Genomic DNA, 22,574 nt, shown 5'->3' with positions numbered 1-22,574 from the left:
AAGGCCCCTACAGATGAGAACATCCTATATAATAAAACTCTAAGCGCGCATGCGCACTTAGGGTTTCATGTTCCCTGCCGCTGTGGTGTGTGATCCATGGCCGGATTCTATTTTAGAACGCAGCAGCAGGGAACACTCTGGAGCTTCCCCCCCCTCACTCACTGCGAAAGAAACCGCTGTCGCTACCGCCGTTCCTTCTGCTCCCCTCTTTGGAGTGTGCAGTGCAAGCCAACGGGATTCCTGGGCAGCTGAACGCAGTCTCCAGGCGGCCGCAGCCTCAGCAAACGCCGGTCTTCCTCCCAGCTTGGGTCCAGAGCCTTTCCGCCCCCAGCGAGAGGTTGAGTGTCGTCGTCTTCACCCACCCTCCCCCCTCCCCGGTGCACCCGATCCCCCGTTGAGCCTCCCATCCGACCCTCCAACCGCGGTCTGGCTGGCTCCCTTAGTCCCTTGCCACAGCCCCCCTTCCCTTCCCACGGTCCCGACAAACTTCTTGACTCTAGCAGCGGCCGCAGCACTCTAAACACGCTGCTTCGTGGCCTTCTACTGCCCTGATTTGCTCTGCCGGTGACGCGGCAGAGGGAATCGCGAGCAGTAGAAGGCCGTGAAGCAGCGTGTTTAGAGTGCTGCGGCTGCTGCTCGAGCCGGAAAGTTTCTGGTTGTCTCGCGGTGGGAGGGTCGGATGGGAGGGTAAGTGGGGTCGGCTGCACTTCGGCGGTAGTGGCAGGGGGGGAGATGGAAACATGCTGCTTTCAAGGGTTCTACTGCACAGGGGGATGGGAGGGAGGGATAGAAAAATGATAGGTTCTACTGTACAGGGGGGAGGGAAGGAGGCAGGCAGGCAGGCTGGCTGGCTTTGGGGGTGGGGGGCACTGAGGGCACTAAAGACATAGGAGGCACTAAGGACATAGGAAGGTGGCACTAAGGACATAGGAGGCACTGAGGGCACTAAGGACATAGGAAGGAGGCAGTGAAGGCACTAAGGACATAGGATGGGACACTAAGGACAGGAAGGTGGCACTGGGGGCACCGAGGACATAGGAAGGGGCACTAAGGACATGGGAAGGAGGCACTGAGGACATAGGATGGAACACTAAGGACAAGAAGGAGGCACTGGGAGCACTAAGGACATAGGAAGGTGGCACTGGGGGCACTAAGCACATAGGAGGCACTGAGGGCACTAAGGACATAGGAAGGAGGCACTGAGGGCACCTCATAAGATGGGACACTAAGGACATAGAAAGGGGGTCACAGAGAGTCAGGCAGGCATGGCACAACAGAGAAATACAGGCAGGCAGGTGGCCAGGGAGAAAGGGACAGAAAGAAAGACAGACAGGGGGCCAGGGAGAGACACAGACAGAAAGAATGACAGACAGCGTACACGGAGAGAGAGACAAAGAAAAAAAAAAGATAGACAGACATCTACTCTAGCACCCGTTAATGTAACGGGCTTAAACACTAGTAACATAAGAATAGCCTAACTGGGTCAGACCAATGGTCCATCATGCCCAGAAGCCCATTCTCATGGTAGCCAATCCAGGTCACTAGTACCTGGTCAAAACCCAAAGAGTAGCAACAGAGACCTGCTAGATGTCAAATACAGCACAAGATAACTTCACACGGACTTAGCTGTGCAGGAAATGTGAATCTCCTCATACACCCACCATATAGTGCAAAAATGTGCAAAGGTCTGGTTTTTTCTTTCGATCACTGCATAGCCTAATGCCACACAAGCAGCGCTGTTACAAACATATTCTGAAGGTCAATGCTAAGGTTAACAAAGTTTTCTTCCTTGAACCACAAGGAGATACTGACAAACCACTGGAAGAGATCCCAAAACAACTACCCAGGCACAACACCCAAAGACCCACTCAGTATGTGAACCAATTGAGTGGAGTGGACTAACTGGGGGGTGGAAATGGGCCCGGAGTTTGCTCAGCAGAATTTCCCAGACCACCTCTTCCTCTCAACACATTGACACGCTGCCACCACCACCACCACTAGGAACACTTCACAGGGTAGGCCAGCAATGATTATAAACTTTATAAAATACATTATTATATTTTCTTATAAAGCACATATTTTAACTGAACTCTCCGACATCCTCAGAGTTGCCATTCACAAAAATAGAAGGAAGAAAAGTTCCCGTTTCCTGCTGTCTCATGTCCCCGACCTATACAATATTTTTCTTCTGCAGACCCTTCAAAAGTCTGACCAAATCCTCATTTCACTTGCATTATAAAGTACTGAAGATACCATCTCTCCCCAATCCCAGGTCCTAAAGTCTAAGACAGTAGCACAAACTAGTGCTGCCCGATTCAGGAAAAAAAATTTCTATTCGATTCAGCCTATTGAATTGGTTTTTCGATTCGATTTTCTTGCCCAATTGGGTGTTTTTTTCAAACATGCTGGTGGGTTTATTTTATAGCTTTTTCACCCCCTTTGGCTTTTCCTAACCACACTGGCACTGTGGTGTAAATAAAATAAAGAAACAAAAAGGACTTTTCCTATTTCTGTTAAATCCTAGCTCACGTTTGCAGTCTAACACCAGCTCTGGCAGGTTACACGTTTCAAATCTGACATATTGTAATCACAAAACAGAAAATATAATTAGTTTTTCTACCTTTTGTTGTCTGGTTATTTTTCAAATCTTGTTGGTCCAAGGTTCTGGTTGTCTTCTGATAACTTGCTTGCCAGGGTCCCCTACTTTCTTCTTTCTGCATGCTAACCATCCATCTGCCAACTCTGTCCTCCCCTTCCATTTCCCTTCCCTTCCCAGGAGGTCTGTCATCTTTCCTTTTTTTCAGCTCCCTCCACAGATCCATCTTTTCTTTACCCTTTCATCCAGCATTTCTCCCTTCTTTCCCACCACCCCAGGGTCCACCATCTCTCCCTTTTTTTCCCCAACTACCCTCCTATCCAGTATCTCTATCCCCCTCCATACCATCCCTTGTGTCCAACTTCTCTCCCTTTCTGTTCCTTCCCTCCCTAAATCCCATGGTCCATCATCTCTCTCCCTCTCCTCTATTTTCAGTCCCATTATTTCTTCCCCCCCCAAAGTCTGGCATTTGCACATCTCTTTGAACACCCCTTCCCTCAGTGTACTTCTACACCAGGGCCCCCTCCTCTGAAGGCCTGTCCCCCCCCTGAAAGGTCTGCATCCCAGCCCTGAAGGCCTGTCCCCCCTTGAAGGCTTGTCCCCCCCCCCTTGAAAACCTGCCTGCCTGTCCCCTTGAAGGCCTGTCCCCCCCTTGAAGCCTGCACCCCCTCCCGAAGGCCTGTCCCTCCCTTTGAAGGCCTGTCCCTCCCTTGAAGGCCTGTCCCCCCTACCTTGAAGGCCTGCCTACCTGTCCCCCCTTGAAGGCATGTCCCCCTGAAGACCTGTCCCCCCCTTGAAGGCCTGCATCCCCCCTGAAGGCCTGTCTCCTCCCTGAAGGCCTGCCTGCCCGCCCCACTCTGAAGGCCTGCTCACCCCATCCCCCACCCCGTAGGACTGCTCTCCCCCCCTGAAATACTGCTCATCCCCCCCCCCCCACCTCGAAGGACTATTCACCCCTCTGGCCTCCCCGCACCATTTACCGAATAGAAGCAGCCTGCAGCAAAATCGTGATGCCAGCGATCTTTGCGCTGCTTCGGTGCTGTTTCCTCCTTCGCGGTTCTGCCCCTCCTCTGATGTCAGAGGAGTGGTGGAACCGTAGCGGAGGAAACAGCACCGAAGCAGCGCAAAGATCGCTGGCATTGCGATCTTGCTGCAGGCTGCTTCTATACGGTAAATGGTGCGGGGAGGCCAGGGGGGAAGCGAGATGCCAGGGGGGGAAACCGGACGCCAGGGGGGCGAGAACCAGACGCCGGGGTGGGGGGGGGGGAACCAGACGCCAGGGGATTGGAACCAGATGTCAATGACTCCAAGGCTGGGAGCACCCCCCTCATGACTTGCACCCGGGGCGGACCACCCCCCTGCCCCCCCTTGGTACGCCATTGGTGCAGTAACTATAAGAATGGTTTCCCACTGCACTATCTCTAGGGTTACTAGATTTTCTGGAATGAAAATCTGGACCCATGGCCCCGCCTCCAAGCCCACCCGAGTCACACCCTGTTCCGCTCCCCCATCCTCAACCTGTTCATTTTTCGGGAGGGCATCTGCACATGCGCTGGTGTGATGTCACAGCGTTGCATCCGCGCATGTGCAAATGCTGTCTCGATGATACTGCTAGCTGGAAGCTTTTCAAAACCTGGACAAAATACTGGGCTTTGAAAAGCCATCTGGACCTCCGGACATGTCTGGGGAAATCCAGACTTCTGGTAACCCAAACTGTCTCCTAAATAATTTGAACAGGCTCAGCATGGGAACTTGAACAGAGAAAATAAAGATTCATTATAATGGAAAAGCTATTGAAATGAAAGCACTCTAAAATTAAACAGCTTCAGTCTGTGAAAGAGAGTCCTATGGTAAGGCAGGACGATGCTATTTTGGGCCAAACTATGAGAGGCATCAGTGACAAGAGAGGGTGAAGGCAGGAAGATTGACAAGGCATGTGTTCAGGATGATACTTACTGGCTTGTCACCAAAAAGTGAAGCCAAATAGCCAATCAGAAGCAAGTAGAATGGCAGATAATCTCAAAGTTCAGAAGGGTCAGGGACCCAAACTTAACAGTCAGAACTTTAGTCTTATGTGTGTGGGTGTGAGACATACACACACACAGAAGAAGGGTGGGAGGAGAGAAGATTGAGCAGCACTGAAAGAGAGAAAGACATGTAAGAGATGGAGCTTCAAAAACCTGTTCAGCTTTCTGTCATACAGTAACCTCTACAGAAGGAAAAACAATGGTCATGGGAGCAGATGATAAGGTCCTCATTACCCTGTCTGGTGAAGGCCCGTGGGGCTTCCGGCTACATGGGGGATCTGAGAAGAACTTACCACTGCAAGTGTCAAAGGTAGGATATGAGACGATACTTCAACAGATAACATGAGAAGCTCAGATCAGAGAAGTGTTTCTGGACAGTTTTGGTAACTTTTTATGTGTGTTTTTCACTGGAATTACGGATTGTGTTGAATTATAGACCCCCTGTAATTTTTCAGATGTTTAGTGTATTCTGCCTACATCCTGAGCATCTTCTAGATTTTTGGCATGTAAAGGGGAAGGGACTTGATATAACACTTTTTCTGTGTGGTTTATGCAATCAAAGCAGTTTACATATTTTAGACATGTACTTATATTGTACCTGGGGCAATGAAGTATTAACCTGACTTGCCCAGAGTCACAAGGAGCTGCAGTGGGAACGGAACTCATAATCTCAGGCTGCTGTTCTAACTACTAGGCCAATCCTCTACTCCAGGTACAGTGTAAGCTATAGTACTGGCCACTTTGAAGGTTATACTCAAAACATACTGTGACATAAGTGTTTTACTTGAGTGAATGACGTGATCCCATTTTCACATTCAAAAGAGTAAGCCTGGAACTTCATAATTCCTGCTTTCTGGATTATATGTCAATAGAACCTCTCAAACACAGCAAGCAAAATCTACATACCCTTCCAGGAAGGTGACAGGTTACTGGGAGGCGTACAGGAGGGAGTTTCAGTTCCTGTTGCTGGTGTGTCTCTACACAGCAGGGCTTTCAAAACCAGTCTTGGTGACTACATGTTTTCAGGATATCCACACTGAATATGCATGAAATAAATTTTGCCCAACAACTTCACTAAATAAAATGCATAACTCTGGCACCACTACTTTTAAAATATACAGAGGAAAAGACCTCAGGTATAAAGTGTGCTGCACTATTTTACAGCTCTACTCACCAACATCATAGGAGACGGTATTATTTCAGTTGTGTTTATATGTTTGTAGAATTCTCTTTACTTAGCTGATTTAGTATTTTGGAGGTTTTTTTAAATGCCTGTGATAGCGAGTTAGAGCCGTAAAATAGTGCAGCTCACTTTAAACCTGAGGCTTTTTCCTTAGTTTAAAGTAGTGGTGCCAGGGTTATGCATGTCATTTAGTGGTTGTTGGATGAAAATTGTCATTGTGAATCTTCCACTCCTGTTTATACAGTATTAAAAATTTCATTTATTTTTATCTCTTGCATATTCATTGCAGATATCCTGGAAACCTGGCTGGTTGTGTAGTCACCAGGTCTTGTTTAGGCAGCCTTGTTCTACAGTCTTTTTGCTGCACCTTTCTTTAGACTAACAATCAGAGGAAGAGAGAAAAGGAAGGAAAATGTTGGCCAAAGCTGATATCCCCAGCCTGAGATTTAAAAATGCTTAGCATTCATATTGGAAGCTTCATCTTAATAATGACTCACCCTCAAAGTATTCATTTGGAAATTGAGTGATGAGGACTCTCTGTTGACAACCAGACCAGAACTGTCAAGTTACCTAGATCTAGAAGGAATACTTTTTGGCCAGTCTAGCTTGTAAACTTATATCCTAAACCAATATGGTAGTTGTCCTTGCCATGGGTCCCATAATGCACTAAGATAGGGCTGTCAGAAATCCAGGACTGGCCTTAAATCTCCATCCTGGCACTGGGTAACTTGGAAGCTCTCTCAGCCTATTGATATGCTTCAGAATTTCTCCACTGTTCATCCTCTGTGTAGACTATGAAAATTGGTTTAAAGGAAGTAAATGCAATAAAACCACACATAATTTTTTCAAGCATGGAGCACTAAGAAACTATGAATTATGGGAGGAAGCTGTACTAGGGGTGGCAAGAACCTGGTGTGGTAGTGGATGCTTCTTGCAACAGCATAATCTCTTTCATCCAGTATAGTGTATGTACATTTTATTCTCATGACTAATTAAAACTCAGTGTTGACTGATGTGGGTATATATTGTACAGCCTGGCATATAATGTCGGTGGACCTTAAAAATAAATAATACCGGTATGTGAAATACTTTCTGAATAGAAGGTTACTTACTACATGAGTTCCTTCTAGTAAAATCTTACTATTATTGGTTTGTGCATGGGAAGGCTTCATGATTTGTTAACAGACTGTGCCAGAGGAGGGATTAAACCAAACATGCCTGGTTTCTCAGTTCTGTGCTCTGAGCCTCAAGCTGTAATTAAAGGGATGATATATGTGTCCTGAGCAGCTGTTGAATTTTTTTTCTGAGAAGCCTTTGAGCTGCTCCATTGCAGCAGCTGCTGTGCCAGGTGGAGAGGATTAGTACAGAGCAAAGAAGAGACAAAGTAGTGAATCTTAGAGAAGGTGCAGCTTGGTGGTTAAAGCAATAGACTTGAGAGCCAGGGTTCAGATCCCACTTCCTACTGACGCTCCTTGTGACCTTGAGCAAGTCACTTAATCTCCTCTTGCTTCAGGTATCCACATGAAGGGCAATTTTATAGCTAGGCACCCATGGTTACCCAGCTCTTGTGCATGTATATGCACAGAAGAGTAGCACCTATATGCATAAGCACCCTAAACACTATTCTCAAAACGCAAAGGCAATTCTATAAATTCATGGCTTTGGGTTGGAGCAAAACCCATTACGCCATGTTACAGAATATCAGCATATATGAAGGTAAGAGTTGTCAGTAATTGGCAATTACCTGCATATGTGCTAGCCATGATTCTATAAAATATGCATATGTTCTCTAGCCCAGTGGTCTCAAACTCGCGGCCCGGGGGCCACATGCGGCCCGCCAGGTACTATTTTGAGGCCCTCAGTATGTTTATCATAATCACAAAAGTAAAATAAAACAGTTTCTTGATCAAATGTCTCTTTAGCTATAAATGACAATATTATTATTAAGACTTAGCCAAAGGGAAAGATTTATAAACTATAAAGAGTTCTACCTCATGCAAAATAGTCATTTCTTTAATAAGACATTAACTATTTTTTTCTGCGGCCCTCCAAGTACCTACAAATCTAAAATGTGGCCCTGCAAAGGGTTTGAGTTTGAGACCACTGCTCTAGCCCGTGTGCAAAAATGGGCGTTCACATGGATAGGCTTTCACATGGACAAGATATGCACGTAACTTACAGAATAGTGTAGGTTATGCGTAAATGCGCTATCATATAGCTGCAAACACTTACACCATCTGTTGACATGGTATGTGATTGAGGCTACATGTGAGTGATTGAGGCTACATTCCTATATTCTATAAATGCACTGACCCACGTACGTGCTATTATAGAATGCTGCTTGGTGCCATGATAGCCAAATGGTGGAACAACATATATATCTGAATTGCACCCTTGGTGTATAACTTCAAGGGGGGTGTACATATGGGTGGGGCTCTCAATTATGCATATCCCTAACCTATTTAGGCACCTGCAGTAATGGGTTACTCTACAGTAGTATGATGACACCTGGTGGCCCAGGTGTTGTTATAAAATACACTTATGCTACATCAAGGGCCTAACTGGAGACACCCTGTTACAGGATCACTTCCTTAGATTGCAAGGATTTATGGTACTTAAATTCAAATGATGTTCAAGACATGTATATCATTTTTCTGTGAAGATAAGCTAAAATTCCTTCATAACTAATTTTGGAAATAGTCTGAATCCATCATGATGCTAGTGCTGTTGAATGCATAGCCTATATTCCAGCTGCAAGTTCTATGCTCATTCTCAAATTGTTGACAAAATAGCATTGTGTTAAGAAAATATGATCATCAGAGAAAATCCACTAAAAGCCTTAGAGGAGCATTTTCGATAGGACGTCTGAGTTTGGACATCTTGGAAATAACGTCCAGAAATGCAGTAGAGTAAATGTCCATTCTCAAAATAGCAAGATGTCTTATCTTTTTTTTTTTTAAATGACCTCTGTAGATGTTTTGGTCCTTAGTACATCTATCTTTTGGGGCTATTCTCAAATATAAAGACATCCACATGAAAACCACACAAAAGTAAGTGTTTTGGACATTCAGTCAGCCACCATTCTTAGCAAACTGTTCACAGACAGCTGAGCATTCCTGAGCATAGCAGAAGGGCACTCTAAGGATTACTGCAGTAAATGTCATATTAAAAGTACCAGATACAGATGTCACTTTAACTTGCTTCTATCCTATGGTGAACCCTCCAAAACTCACTCAAAACTTACTGTACCCACCTGTACGCCACAACAATAGTCCTTATGCCTGCAGGTGTTATCTTAATGTAGGTACAGTAGGTTTTGGAGGACTCATTATACAACAGAAGCAAGTTAAAGTAACATCTGTACCTGGGACTTTTAATGTGAAATTCACTAGAGTGCTCCTCTGCTCTCTGGGCTCAAATATCTGTGTAAGATATTTGAGCTGTAAGAAGATGTGCTGAAAAGTTCTGAGCTCAACCAAGAAGAGAATGACATGAATACTGTTTAGTCAATGATCTGAAAAAATGTCAAAACATAGAATTTTGTTTCTGCAGATTGGCACTAAATGAAATAAAATACCACTGTTTGCAGCTACAGTGGCAAAATAATGCTCAGAAGTTAGGAAGTTGGTTGCTTGGGCTGAGAACTTTTCAGCACTCCCTCGTAATACAGGCTAGAAATGTACTGGCATTTTTTTTTTTCACATCTTTGGTTGGTGGGAAAGGGTCACTGACCACTGGGGGAGTAAGGAGAGTCATGCCCTAATCCCTTCAGTGGCCATCTGGTCAGTTTGGGCACCGTTATAGCATTTAGACTTTTTAAATAGGTCTAGCTCCAAAAGTCATTTTTAAAGGTTTGATTATCCCTGCTGAGCATCCAAGAACTAAGCCCGCCCAACACATACCTCTAACATGCCCCCTTAAGATTTGGATGCACTGGAGACAAAATAACCAGAAAGACATCTAGAAAGTTTGTTTTGATAATGCCCACTTGGATATTTTGACTAGTAAGATGTCTATGTCCTAGTTTGTGCTGTCTTTTGGATGTCTATCTTTTTTGAAAATGAGCCCCATAGTCTTCTCATAATTCTAAAACAGAAGGAATCACCCTGGTGATTAAAGAGGGACTGAGTTACTCCATTATTATAAATTCAAGGGTTTGCCCACTTCTTTACAATTCCAAGCCGCACTGATCCAGTTATTGGTTTAAGCGGTGCTATTAGTCACAACCACCCACTTTTGATCCACAGATCACATCTGTGAATCATTTAGTGTAAATTATGTTACTAGTTGGAAGGTTCACAGATCATGATCTCCAAATAAATTTTAGTTCACACTTTCTAACTATTCAAATGCCAATCAGGAAGAGTCAGAGAAAGTAAGAATGAGCCAATATGAGAGGATTCCATCCCACCTTTGCCCTAGACTCTGGAATCATTCTAAGTTTATCTTAGAGTCTATGAGTTCAGAATCTACTCCTAGCATCTGAGCCCAACCAACATTACATTACATTTAATCCTTAAGCGCCGCTCAAACCAACAACTGGATCAGTTCAGCTGGCAATTGTAAACAAGTGGGCAAACCCTTGAATCTATATATATAAAATCGGAGGTATGTATGTGTGTATGTATGTGTGTATGTGCCGCGATCACGCAAAAACGGCTTGACCGATTTGAACGAAACTTGGTATGCAGATCCCTCACTACCTGGGATGATATGTTCTGGGGGTCTCGCGGCCCACCTGCACATGTGGGCGGAGCTACAAACATAAAATCAGATTTCACCCATTCATGTCAATGGAAAAATGTAAAAAGCTGCCATTCTCACAGTAATTCAAAAACGGCTTGACCGATTTGAACGAAACTTGGTATGCAGATCCCTCACTACCTGGGGTGATATGTTCTGGGGGTCTCACGGCCCACCTGCACACGTGGGCGGAGCTACAAACAGAAAATCAGATTTCACCCATTCATGTCAATGGAAAAAATGTAAAAAGCTGCCATTCTCACAGTAATTCAAAAACGGCTTGACCGATTTGAACGAAACTTGGTATGCAGATCCCTCACTACCTGGGGTGATATGTTCTGGGAGTCTCGCGGCCCACCTGCACACATGGGCGGAGCTACAAACAGAACATCAGATTTCACCCATTCATGTCTATGGAAAAAATGTAAAAAGCTGCCATTCTCACAGTAATTCAAAAACGGCTTGACCGATTTGAACGAAACTTGGTATGCAGATCCCTCACTACCTGGGGTGATATGTTCTGGGGGTCTCGCGGCCCACCTGCACACGTGGGCGGAGCTACAAACAGAACATCAGATTTCACCCATTCATGTCTATGGAAAAAATGTAAAAAGCTGCCATTCTCACAGTAATTCAAAACCGGCTTGACCGATTTGAACGAAACTTGGTATGCAGATCCCTCACTACCTGGGGTGATATGTTCTGGGGGTCTCGCGGCCCACCTGCACACATGGGCGGAGCTACAAACATAAAATCAGATTTCACCCATTCATGTCAATGGAAAAAATGTAAAAAGCTGCCATTCTCACAGTAATTCCAACTACCTGGGGTGATATGTTCTGGGGGTCTCGCGGCCCACCTGCACACGTGGGCAGAGCTACAAACAGAACATCTGATTTCACCCATTCATGTCAATGGAAAAATGTAAAAAGCTGCCATTCTCACAGTATTTAAAAAACTGCTTGACCGATTTGAACAAAACTTGGTATGCAGATCCCTCACTACCTGGGGTGATATGTTCTGGGGGTCTCGCGGCCCACCTGCACACGTGGGCGGAGCTACAAACAGAAAATCTTATTTCACCCATTCATGTCAATGGAAAGGATGTAAAAAGCTGCCATTCTCACAGTAATTCCAAATATAAAACACTTTATATGACACTATAACCACTAGGGACATCTTTTCTATTCTACCACGGACACCATACATATAGAGTTTGTATGTTCTAACTGTGTTTGTAACTGTTTCCTTCATGCACCCCAGTTCATAATGTTATTACATTAAATGAGTACTCACATATGCTGAACTAGGCACACAGGTTCCATTCTGAACCGGGAAAAAACTCCATGGAGTTTCTTTTCAACCTGAGTTTCCATATATTGAGTTGTTTAAATCAATACTGAAACTTTTGGATGCCACTTATTCCAACAGTTCTTCCTTTTCAGTTTAAGAGATTGCTAATTCCAGTGAGACTTGCATTCATTCACCACTATAAAGTATCTTTATTTGAATCCATTTACAGTGTTATTGCTATAATTAAATACCCGTGCAACGCCGGGGCATCAGCTAGTTTATAATATTAAATTGTAAGAAAAACCAATAACATCAAAATAACCTAAAACTAGACAAGATTAAATTAATACTAGCCATTCACAATTGAGTAAATTTATAAAATAACCAGGTTTTTAAAGATTTATGGAATACTATGCTACTCTACACATACAGTACAGTATATGTTGTTCCACCATTTGGCAGATAAGAGAAAATGAGTTCTAATTCTATTTTATAAACAACCCCTTGAGGTGAGGGAAACTAAAGGAGTAGTTTTGCGCTTTCAAATTTAGTGGTTTTAAAATCAAATGAGCTGCAGTATATTGTAATAATTGCAGGCACCACCTAATAGCTGCATTACAGCCAGCATAAATAATATAGTATTACAATAATCCAGATGCAATAACAATACTTACTATCGGCAGCTGCACTGGCTACCAACGGAAGCCCGAGTAAGGTTTAAATTTGCCTGCCTCTGCTTCAAAGTACTATTCGGCCTGACCCCCAAGTACATAACGGACCTTTTCGCATTTTCTAATAACAAACTCAAGAGAAACACACACCCAAAACTCATTTCCCCTCCAGTTAGAGGCTGCAAAATGAAAAAACACCATGAACACCTTCTCTCTCACCAAGCAGTCCTATGGGGCAAAGACCTAGACCAACTGCTTTCGCCCACTACATACGAGGAATTCAGGAAATGCCTAAAAACATACCTGTTCCAGAAATACCTAAACAATTGACCCGCGCTCCCTCTCCCTCCCCCCCTCCCTATTCCACCTGAACTTACAGCACTGTTATAAATATAATCTGCTATCTTCATCTTATCGTAACTTTACGTTGATATTTATAACCAACAGGTTCTGTCGGACATTACCTACTAAAATGTACATATTACATTTTCGCTCAGCAAATTGTATTTCTATACTATTGCCTCCTGAGGTCTCTGATCTCTGTATTTCCTCTGAATATCTACTTATTGTATTTCGCTGAATGTCCAGCACTCTTGATTGTAAACCGCCTAGAAGTCGCAAGATTGTGGCGGTATAGAAGAATAAAGTTATTATTATTATTACTTTTTGCACAATCAGAAAACACTGGGTTTAAAGCATGATCTAATTCATCTTAATTTCCATAGTAGTCTAAGCACTTTAGATGTTAACATTTGTACATGAGCTTCAAAAGTTAAGAAGAAATCCAGGATTATACCTAGGGTCTTCATTTGAGATTCTCAGCTTATAACTTACACTGGGGTCCTTTTACTAAGGCGCGCTAAATGCTAAGGTGCCCAATATATTCTATGGGCACCTAAGCATTTAGCACGCACTCAATCAATTAGCGCGCTAGGGTCCTTTTACTAAGGTGCGCTAGCCGATTTAGCACGTGCTAAACGCTAACGCGTCCATAGAATACAATGGACGTGTTTAGCTCGCGCTACTATTTAGCGTGTGCTAAATTGGCTAGCACGCCTTAGTAAAAGGACCCCTAAATCAGTTAGCGTGCGCTAAATCAGTTAGTGCACCTTAGTAAAAGAACCCTACTGTGAATAGTAATATTATTTACAGAATTCAACCTTCAAGAGTGATTAATTCATTAAAATGTCATCTTTTCTGAGTTTAGTTTCAATTTAACAGCCTTTGCCCATTACTCCAAATATTCCAGCCCTTGCTTTATCTTGGATGTAGTAAAGCAAACTGGCTTCAATAGAAGAAGAAGAAAGGAGTGATTGAGATGTGACCCAATTAGGCTTGAAAAACTGCTCAGAAATATGAAACTCTGAAGGGAAGGCTGTTAAACCTCCCTTGGAGAAGAGTTCACCTTCCAGTCACTGCAAACTTAACAAGTTTATGGGCACACTCAAAAACTCCAAAGATGTTTGAAAAGACGAGGTTTCAAAGTCTTTCTGTTTTATGCAATAAATGTCTTCATTTGGTAAAAATTAAAACTGCCACCACTGAGTTACTTAGCTCTGTGTACAAGCTTTGTACACAGAGCTAAGTAACTCAGTGGTGGCAGTTTTAATTTTTACCAAATGAAGACATTTAGGCCCTGATTCTACAAAGTGCGTCCCGATTTTAGGCAGCTGTAGGCGTTCTACAGCTGTCTAATCAGCCAATCGGGATGCACATTTTTTTAAAAAAATGCTCCCCAGGCAGGCCGCCTATATTGAAGGCGCCTCCGGGAGCCTAGGGAGGCCTGCAAGACGCCTAAGCTCGCCTAAAGGCCTTAGGCAGGCCTTAGGCGAACCTAGGCGGCCCTACGCGTCTCCCTAGTAGAGGAAGAGAAGCTTAAAATGTAGGCCAGCAAAATGCTGGTCTACATTGTAAGTAGACGCGGCCGCTATACTGATCGTGGCAAGGGATCTCCCTGCTGCAATAAGTATAGCGGCCGCCTGTCCCATCACCGGCAGGAGGATGCCCAACTCCTCCTGTCGGAACCCCGAACCCTGGACCCCCCTCCCCCCCAAACTGGTAATCGCTGACAGGAGGATGCCCAACTCCTCCGGTCGGAACCCCGAACCCCCCAAACTCGTAATCGCCGACAGGAGGATGCCTAACTCCTCCTGCCGGAAAGCCCGATGACCCCCCCCAACTAATCTCCCTCCCCCAACTAACCTTTAAATGGTGGTCGGCTGGACAGGACTTGCTGCCGTCCAGCCAACAGGCCCGCCCTGTGGAAATGAGACGGGCCCGCCCCTTCCCGGCCCATCCCCGCTAAATCTAAGGCCTGATTGGCCCAGGCTCTAGAAGCCTGGACCAATCAGGCCTTAGGCATAGCGGGTCCGCCCATCTCCACTAATCCTAAGGCCTGATTGGCCCAGGCCAGGCAGATGGAATGATTGCCTGACCACCCTCATTTCACATGCTCCATCCTACCTATTCTTCAGGAAATCTCTCAAATCATACATCTTTGATAAATTTCTCTAACCCCTTCCCTCCCGGCCAAACTACCAAACTCTAACCATCTCTCCTCCTTTTCCTGTCCCTCCTTGTAATTGAAAACTGGTTACCAATACACTTGACAATTATTCTCTGTATCTTCGCTGTATATGTACAGTCTCTTCTCCTGTAAACCGCTTTGAACTGTTTGTGGTATAGCGGTATACAAAAATAAAGTTATTATTATTATTAAACACAATATTTTAAAGAAGATCCTTGATTAAATTGGCTGCCGCAGTGTTTTGAACCAACTGTAGGTCACTTGATGTCAGTTTGAGTGACACCTTGAAACAAGGAATCACGCACAGTAGTCAAGTCTGCTTGTGATGAGAGCATGAATTATTTTGATCAAAATTCAATTTATCCAGAAAGAGCTTTAATTGCTAAATCATATGCAGCTGGTAAAAAACATGATATGACTACCTTGTTACCATATTTACTTGAATATATACTGGGATTTTGGGGCTCAAAAACTGGCCCATAAATGAGGGGCCCGGTTTATATTCGGGCCAGCGCCCCCTCCCAGACTTATTGCAGGCTGCCGCCAGGCTCTGCACTCTGACCCCTCCTTGCCCTGTCCATCATACCTTCTCTGCCGATCCCTGGTGCTCCAGAGCTGCAGCAGGCAAGAGCAAGCTTTCTGCGCTCCTGCCCCAGTGCTAACCCAGTCGGTCGGTGGCTGACGCGAGTTGTGGTTTCTTCAGCCGCTGAGCAGCACCAAGCAGGAGCGCGCTTTGGTGCTGCTGCTTGGCACTGAGCGGCTTCCTGACAGGTGCAGAGCCTATCAAGGGATGGAGGGAAGGGGGCTGGGTGCAGAGCCTGACAGGGCAGGACACATGAATATTAAGCCGCCCAACTTATATCTGAGTCAACCATTTTTCCTCCTTTTTGGGGGAGAAAAATGGGGGTTTTGACTTATATTCGGATTGACTTATATTTGAGTATACGGTAATCTGCAAATTAAATTGCAACTTGTTGTCAAAGAGGAATCTCGAGACGAGTTTATCTTCAAGTAAGGGAAGGTACAATTGATAAAGGATGTGCTTTTTGTGAAATCCACCTAGTTTGGACTTTTCTACATTAAGAATCAACTCATTATCAAGAAACCATTTATTAAGTGTTTCTAATTTAGAAATAAATTCTAAAATGTCTTCATTCTGGTTACCTTATATAAAGATTAGCGGCTGAATGTTGTCAGCAAAAAAAATGGAAATTGAGATCCACACTTTACATTAGGTGAGTCAAAGGCACCAGATATAATTTAATAACAAGCGAAACAAAAGTGATCCCTGAGGGACTCCTCATAAGAAACTCAGGCAATGAGGTAACATAATTCCAAATGACAAAAAATGAGTGATTTGATAAATAAGATGGCAATATGTAGAAATAAAACAAAAACATAAAGGAAAAAAAAATACCTTTTTTGAAAAAAAATTCTTTATTAAGTTTTTAAAACTAACAACAAGTGCAAACAATTACATACATATAAAAATAATCACAATAAGCACTTATAATCCGTTAGTAACAATACAGAAAGAATAAAAACCCCTCCCTCATCAAATATTTTCAAACAGGGAGTAAAACCAAACAAAAGAGATACTCCCCCGCCCTTGGATGTGTGTGTGCTAAAACAACGGAAAATATAGATAAAAGACAACTATAACAAAGCCACAAAAGACGTCAATGGACCCCAAACTAATTTGAATATCTTATTATGCCCCAGCACGTCAGCGTTCATCTTCTCATACTTATAAGCATAAATTCACCCACCAAAAAGTAAAACTAAGGCGATCCCAATTTTTCCAATTACGAGTAACCATTTGCATGGCTATCCTGGTCATAATAAGGAAAAGCCGACATTTATATCTGTCCAATGAGGGTTAAAGATGCAATATCATCTCACATATGACAACATCATATGTCAATGGAATCGATGACTCCAATATGGTATTAATCTGTCCCCATATTGACTTCCAGAAGTTAAGTATCAAAGGACAACAGAACAAAAAATGATCCAGTGTCCCTATGTCTAGCTGACAGTGCCTGCATCTATTAGATTTTGAACTATCTAACTTTTGTAATCTAACAGGAGTCTAGAAACTTCTATGTAACAAAAAAAACATGTTTGTTTCATAGATGCTGATGCTGTACATCTCATCCTCCAAGTCCAAATCTGTGGTCATTGAGTAGCAGAAATCTGTTGCTTAATCTCAATGCTCCAAATGTCTCTCAGATTAGTTTTTGTTTTTTTGTTCAAATATTCCGATATTAATTTATACCACTTGGTGGCCTGATGCCCTAGGAAATCTGTCTGGTAGCATGAGCCCGGCAAGCTATATTGATCCTTTAAATTTCGCCAATCAGGGAACTCTTTCAGAATGGCCTGCTTCAACTGCAACCATTTATATGCTTGGGACTTTGAGATATCAAATGATTGTTGCAGTCGTGAAAAATCAAGCATTTTACCATTTGATATTACATCATCTAATGTACGTATGCCTGCCTGGAGCCAATGCTTCCAGAGGATTTTAAACTCACTAATTTGAATCTTGGAGTTCAACCATAAGGATTGACACATGGACTGTTGTACCGGTACAGATGTTAAGTTGTTGATGAATTTTAAGGTTTTCCATGTAGCTAGTAAAATACTATTGTCCTTATAAATACGTGGTAATTTGATACTCAAAACATGACACACTCTCAATGGGGACATAAGTTGCCACTCTAGATAAAGCCAGTCCTGAAGATGCTCCAAGACTTCAGGAAAGATCCAATACATACCCTGATGCAGAATAAATGCGCGATGGTATCTATAAAAATTTGGAAAACTTACCCCACCCGCTGCAATTGGTTTTTGCAAAGATACTAAAGCTATTCTAGCAGTTTTACATAGCCAAACAAATTTAGTAAGAATACCATTTAATTTTTTGTAGAAAGACCCTTGAAAATAGATCGACAGCATACTCATTTGGTTGCAAACTATAGGCAAAATCATCATTTTGACAGTTTGAACTCTCCCCCATTAAGAAGGGATTCCAAAGCTCACACATTTCTTTGACTTTCAGCAATAAAGATTTTTCATTTACTGCCATCCAATGCTATGGCCGGCAAAACACTGGATGTTTTGACGTAGATGTAGTTTAAGCACATAGACCATCCACTCTACTCAGATCTTGATCCGACTATTTTCTGTGTCCAGACCTTTAAAAGAGTTTGAAAGGGCGACAATTATTGAGTGATTTGGAGGTGATTGCAGCAGTAGAGCAGTAGTTCCATGACCAGACATCAAAATAATTTTTTTGGAATGGTTACAGAAACTTCAAATACGATATGCCAAGTGTGTTGAACTTAGGGGTGAATACATAGAATAACTTGTAAGTTTCATGGCTCCACATCATTTCCTTTTTGGTTGGGCCGAGAGCTTTTCAGCAGCCCCTTGTAGCTGTGATCATTTGGTAGTGAGGAGTGTTCATCTATGAACTGGTTGTAACATGGTTGTTTCCACATATGAAGCTGTTGTACTAAATTGGTTAACAAGTGTGTGTGTATGTGGGTTATCTTAATTTGTCTGCAGGATAAGAAGCCATTATTGTATGTAAAGCTTGTTTCCAGGATTGTAGGTGTTGTATCAGCTCTGTGAAGTATTTATTGTTTATTGGAAACAACTTAAATTACGCATTATCTGAAGAATTCTAAGCATATTACAAATGTGTGTATATAGGATCTCAAAACCAATATTTGCATAAGAAAGGATGTGATAAAGACTCCAACTGAAGAAGTCTGACCACCTTGCCAGTCTTCCACTGTGATTAGATAGGAACTGAGATGTATGAGTAAGCAAAATGTAGTTATTAATAGTCAGCTGGCATATAGATACTCCCATGCACTTTAACCTAAATTTAGTGTTGACTGAAAAACAAGGTATCAGGTATGTCCAAGCAGTTCTTGTTTGAGTTGACTCTGTATTCTATGCTTACTGCTCTACATGAAGTCCCTTCCACAGGCTGAGAATAATTCTGAAGTAAATCAGCAATGGAAGCCCTTGCGAAAGCAAAGCCTGAGCTATGGACAGTGCCTGTGATTAAGGGGTCCTTTTACTAAGGTGCCTAGTGGGCGCTTACTGCAGCTTAAAATGGCTTACTGTAGCTTAAAATGGCTTACTGTAGGATGTGCTTAGGCATCCTGTGATAAATAGCCAATCTGTCTGTACAAACCATGCGCTAAAAATATTTTTTATTTTTCTGCTGAGGGGGCATATATGAGGATGTGACAACATGAATCAGTACAGCTAAAGCGCCACGGGGTAACTGATTAACACAGAATTAGTGTATGAGTCTCTAAACCAGCAGTCTCAAACACACGGCCCGCGGGCCGCATGTGGCTCTCCAGGTGCTATTTTGCGGCCCGCAGTCTGGACGCGATGATCAACTGTAAAGCTGCGGCCGGCGGCGGCTCCTTGCGCCATTCACACCAGCATTTCTCTTCCCCCTTCCCTTGTGGAGCAGCAGCGTGTCTGGCCGGCTCAAGTCGATCGATCCGTTCAAAGCCACGGGTGGCGGCTCCTTGCGCTATCCACTCCTGCATCGGAAGCCTCTCTGACGTCACAACATCAGAGAGGCTTCTGACGCAGGCGCGGATCTCGCGAGGAGCCGCCACCCGCAGCTTTGCCTCTGTGTCTTTCTTCCTTTCTTTCTGTCTCCCTCCCTACTTCCCTGTGCAGAAGCTGAAGCAGCATTCCCTCCCCCTCCATTTCCCTCCCCCTCCATGTCCTTGTGCAGCAGCATTTTTTCCCTCCCCCACTTCTCTGTGCAAAAGCCGAAGCAGCATTCCCTCCCCTTCCATTTCCCTGTGCAGCAGCATTTTTTCCCTCCATCCCACTTCCCTGTGCAGCAGTCACAGCATTCCCTCTCCCTCCATTTCCCTGTGCAGCAGCAGGATTTCTCCATCCTTCCTACACTTCCCGTGGTCTGGACGGCTCCCTTGCCAGAGTTATTTTTAAGTTTAAAGGTGCCGCGGCGGCTCCTCTAATGATCCCCTGCATCGGAAGTGTTCTCTGACCCAGGCTCATGAGAGAAGCCGCGGCGGCACCTGTAAACTGAAAAATAACTCCAGCAAGGGAGCTGGCCAACTGGCAGTTCAATGAGAGCCACAGCTTCAAAACGGAGCCCTCTGTTGGACACTCTCCTGCCACCGCAACCGCCACTCTCCTGCCGGTCCTCTAAGCCGACCGCCATTGACAGAGCTGCACACTCACGCGCCTCCAGCCACCGCACGCGCCTCCAGCTAGCGCAGGCGCCGTGAGGACTGGCAAAGAAGAACACCTCACGGCGCCAGGAATCACGAACTTTCAACAGCGCATGCGCGCTCTAGGGTTTTATTATTTTATATATATATATAAAGACTTAACAGTGAAACTAATACCAGACCCCCTTCCAGCTATGTTTGTATTATATATTGCCTATCTATAAGACACCTCTGCGTGTGTATGGTTTTTCTTGGGTAGACACTTGAAATTTGAAAATGTCTTTCTTTAGATCCCACTGCAGACCTAGACCTTTCTGAAGTGGTGGAGGGTCTACTCTGAGATCTAGATCCTTTAAATCCTTTCATTTAATCCCCCCATTGCCCCAGGTACGTTAGACAGATTGTGAGCCCGCCGGGACAGAGAGGGAAAACTGCTTGTGTACCTGAATAAATGCATGTAAAACCGTTCTGAGCTCCCCTGGGACAACGATATAGAAAATTGAATAAATAAATAAATAAGCATGATCCTCTGCAGGAAGCATTGCCATTACATCTGTTAGAAACGATTTTGTGAAGTCTGAGGTTGGCCTATGCCAACATTGGTTGTGTTCTTTCTAGCAGATCAATTGCCTCTCCAGCTGCAGGCAAGGATTTTAAGCTGTCATCTACATAAAAGTCTTTCAATAAATTGTCTGGCATCTGTGCCATGCTTTCTCTCCTTCCTGGGCTGTCATTCTAAGCCTATGTGATGGACTATTGCCAAAGACATGAACGTTAATTCTGTATTCCACAATCCCCTGATTGAGGTAACTGTGTTACCTACAGGTCTGCCATATTTTTTCATTATTTTTCTATGAGCACAATTGTTGTGTGTGTGTGTGTGTGTGTGTAACACAGCACAATATCTGCCCCATAAAAAAAAGTAAAGCCCCCACCCCCGATGACGGTCCCCATCCCTAATGACATAGGCAGCGGAATGCTTTTTTGTATGGGGGGCTCAAAAGCTCCACCCCAGACTCCGCTTAAGCTCCACCCAGAATCTAATCCCATTATAGTACTAATTGTAATATCATTTTTTCCATTCATTTTTCATATATACACACACAATAAAATGTTATTAGCAACACATAATGGTTAACCACAAAATTAAACTACACAATTCACACTGTGTGCTTCTCAACATTCATCATTACCAGAATATCTGTCCTTGTTCACACATGTAGAACACAGATAACCCCTATGAAAATACGGGACCACAAACTAAAAGTACTAAAATATACAAACAAAACCCTAAGGGGCATGACTCTGCATGCAGTACAACCTCAGAAAAATAGAAACAAATGCATTCCTTCCTGAACAGTGCAAAATATAGACAGCAGATGTAAATTCTCAAAACTGACACATTTCACTAAATTGAAAATAAAATCATTCCCCTTACCTTTGGTGATTTTATTTTTCTAACCATACACTTCCTTCTGTTTGTGCTCTTAACTGTGTATCCAAGGCCTTCTTATCCATTTGCTGTTTTCTCTCCTTCACTTTCTGCCCTACATCCATCTTTAGCATTAACTTTTAACATTCAACTTTCTTCCATTTTTTTGCTTTCTTCTCAATCTACTTTTCTGTCTTCCCTTCCCATCTATTCATATGTACAATCTCCTCCTTCTTTCTTTTCCCATCTACCCATAAGAAGCATTTCTTCTTATCTCTCCCCTGCCACACTCATTGCTGTGCAACATCTCTTCCCTCTGTCTCTCCTTCCCCTCCATCCCTGTGCACCATCTCATTCCTTTCTCTCCCTCTCCCATGGTCAGACATCTCTGTCTTCTTCCTGGCCCTCTAATATAGACTGGCATCTTTCTCCTCTCCTTCCCATAGCCTGGAAACTCTCTCCCATGGTCTGGCATCTCTCTCTCTCCTTTCCATTTCAGTGGTCTGGCATCTCTCTCTTCCCTCCTTCCATTACCCTTCTCCGGAATCTAGTATCTTTCCTTTGAATCATTATCTGGAATCTAGTATCTCTTCCTTTGAATCATTTCTTCCTCTCTCATTTCTCCTTTGAATCATTTCTCCCTCTCTCTTCTCCACCATTTCTCCCTTTCTCCTCCACCACCACATGTATATAATCTCTCTTTCCTCCCACTCCATACACCTATGTCCAACAATTCTCTTTTCCCTCACTCACCAGCAGCATTTCTATTTCCCTCCCTTCCCACCATCCCACTTTCCGGAGCAGTAGACTGTTTCCAAATGGCTGCCAGCACCAGACGAGCCACTGTTAGGAAGTTTAG

General features: G+C 43.7%; 1 protein-coding gene across 1 annotated transcript in view; it reads left to right on the top strand.

The window, feature by feature from the left end:
- Positions 1 to 4,646: 4,646 nt before the first annotated feature.
- The window catches only part of SYNPO2L (synaptopodin 2 like), a 131,852-nt gene continuing 113,924 nt past the window's right edge, over positions 4,647 to 22,574 (top strand). Inside the window, exon 1 of the mRNA XM_033941201.1 lies at positions 4,647 to 4,933. Within this exon, the coding sequence (XP_033797092.1) occupies positions 4,823 to 4,933 (111 nt within the window). The 5' untranslated portion in view covers positions 4,647 to 4,822. The remainder of the gene's footprint in view (positions 4,934 to 22,574) is intronic.

The sequence above is a fragment of the Geotrypetes seraphini genome, chromosome 4 (assembly GCF_902459505.1).
Source record: "Geotrypetes seraphini chromosome 4, aGeoSer1.1, whole genome shotgun sequence".
Lineage (NCBI taxonomy): Eukaryota > Metazoa > Chordata > Amphibia > Gymnophiona > Dermophiidae > Geotrypetes > Geotrypetes seraphini.
Note: the sequence above shows the minus strand (reverse complement) of the source record. Positions and strands in the feature narration are given on the sequence as shown.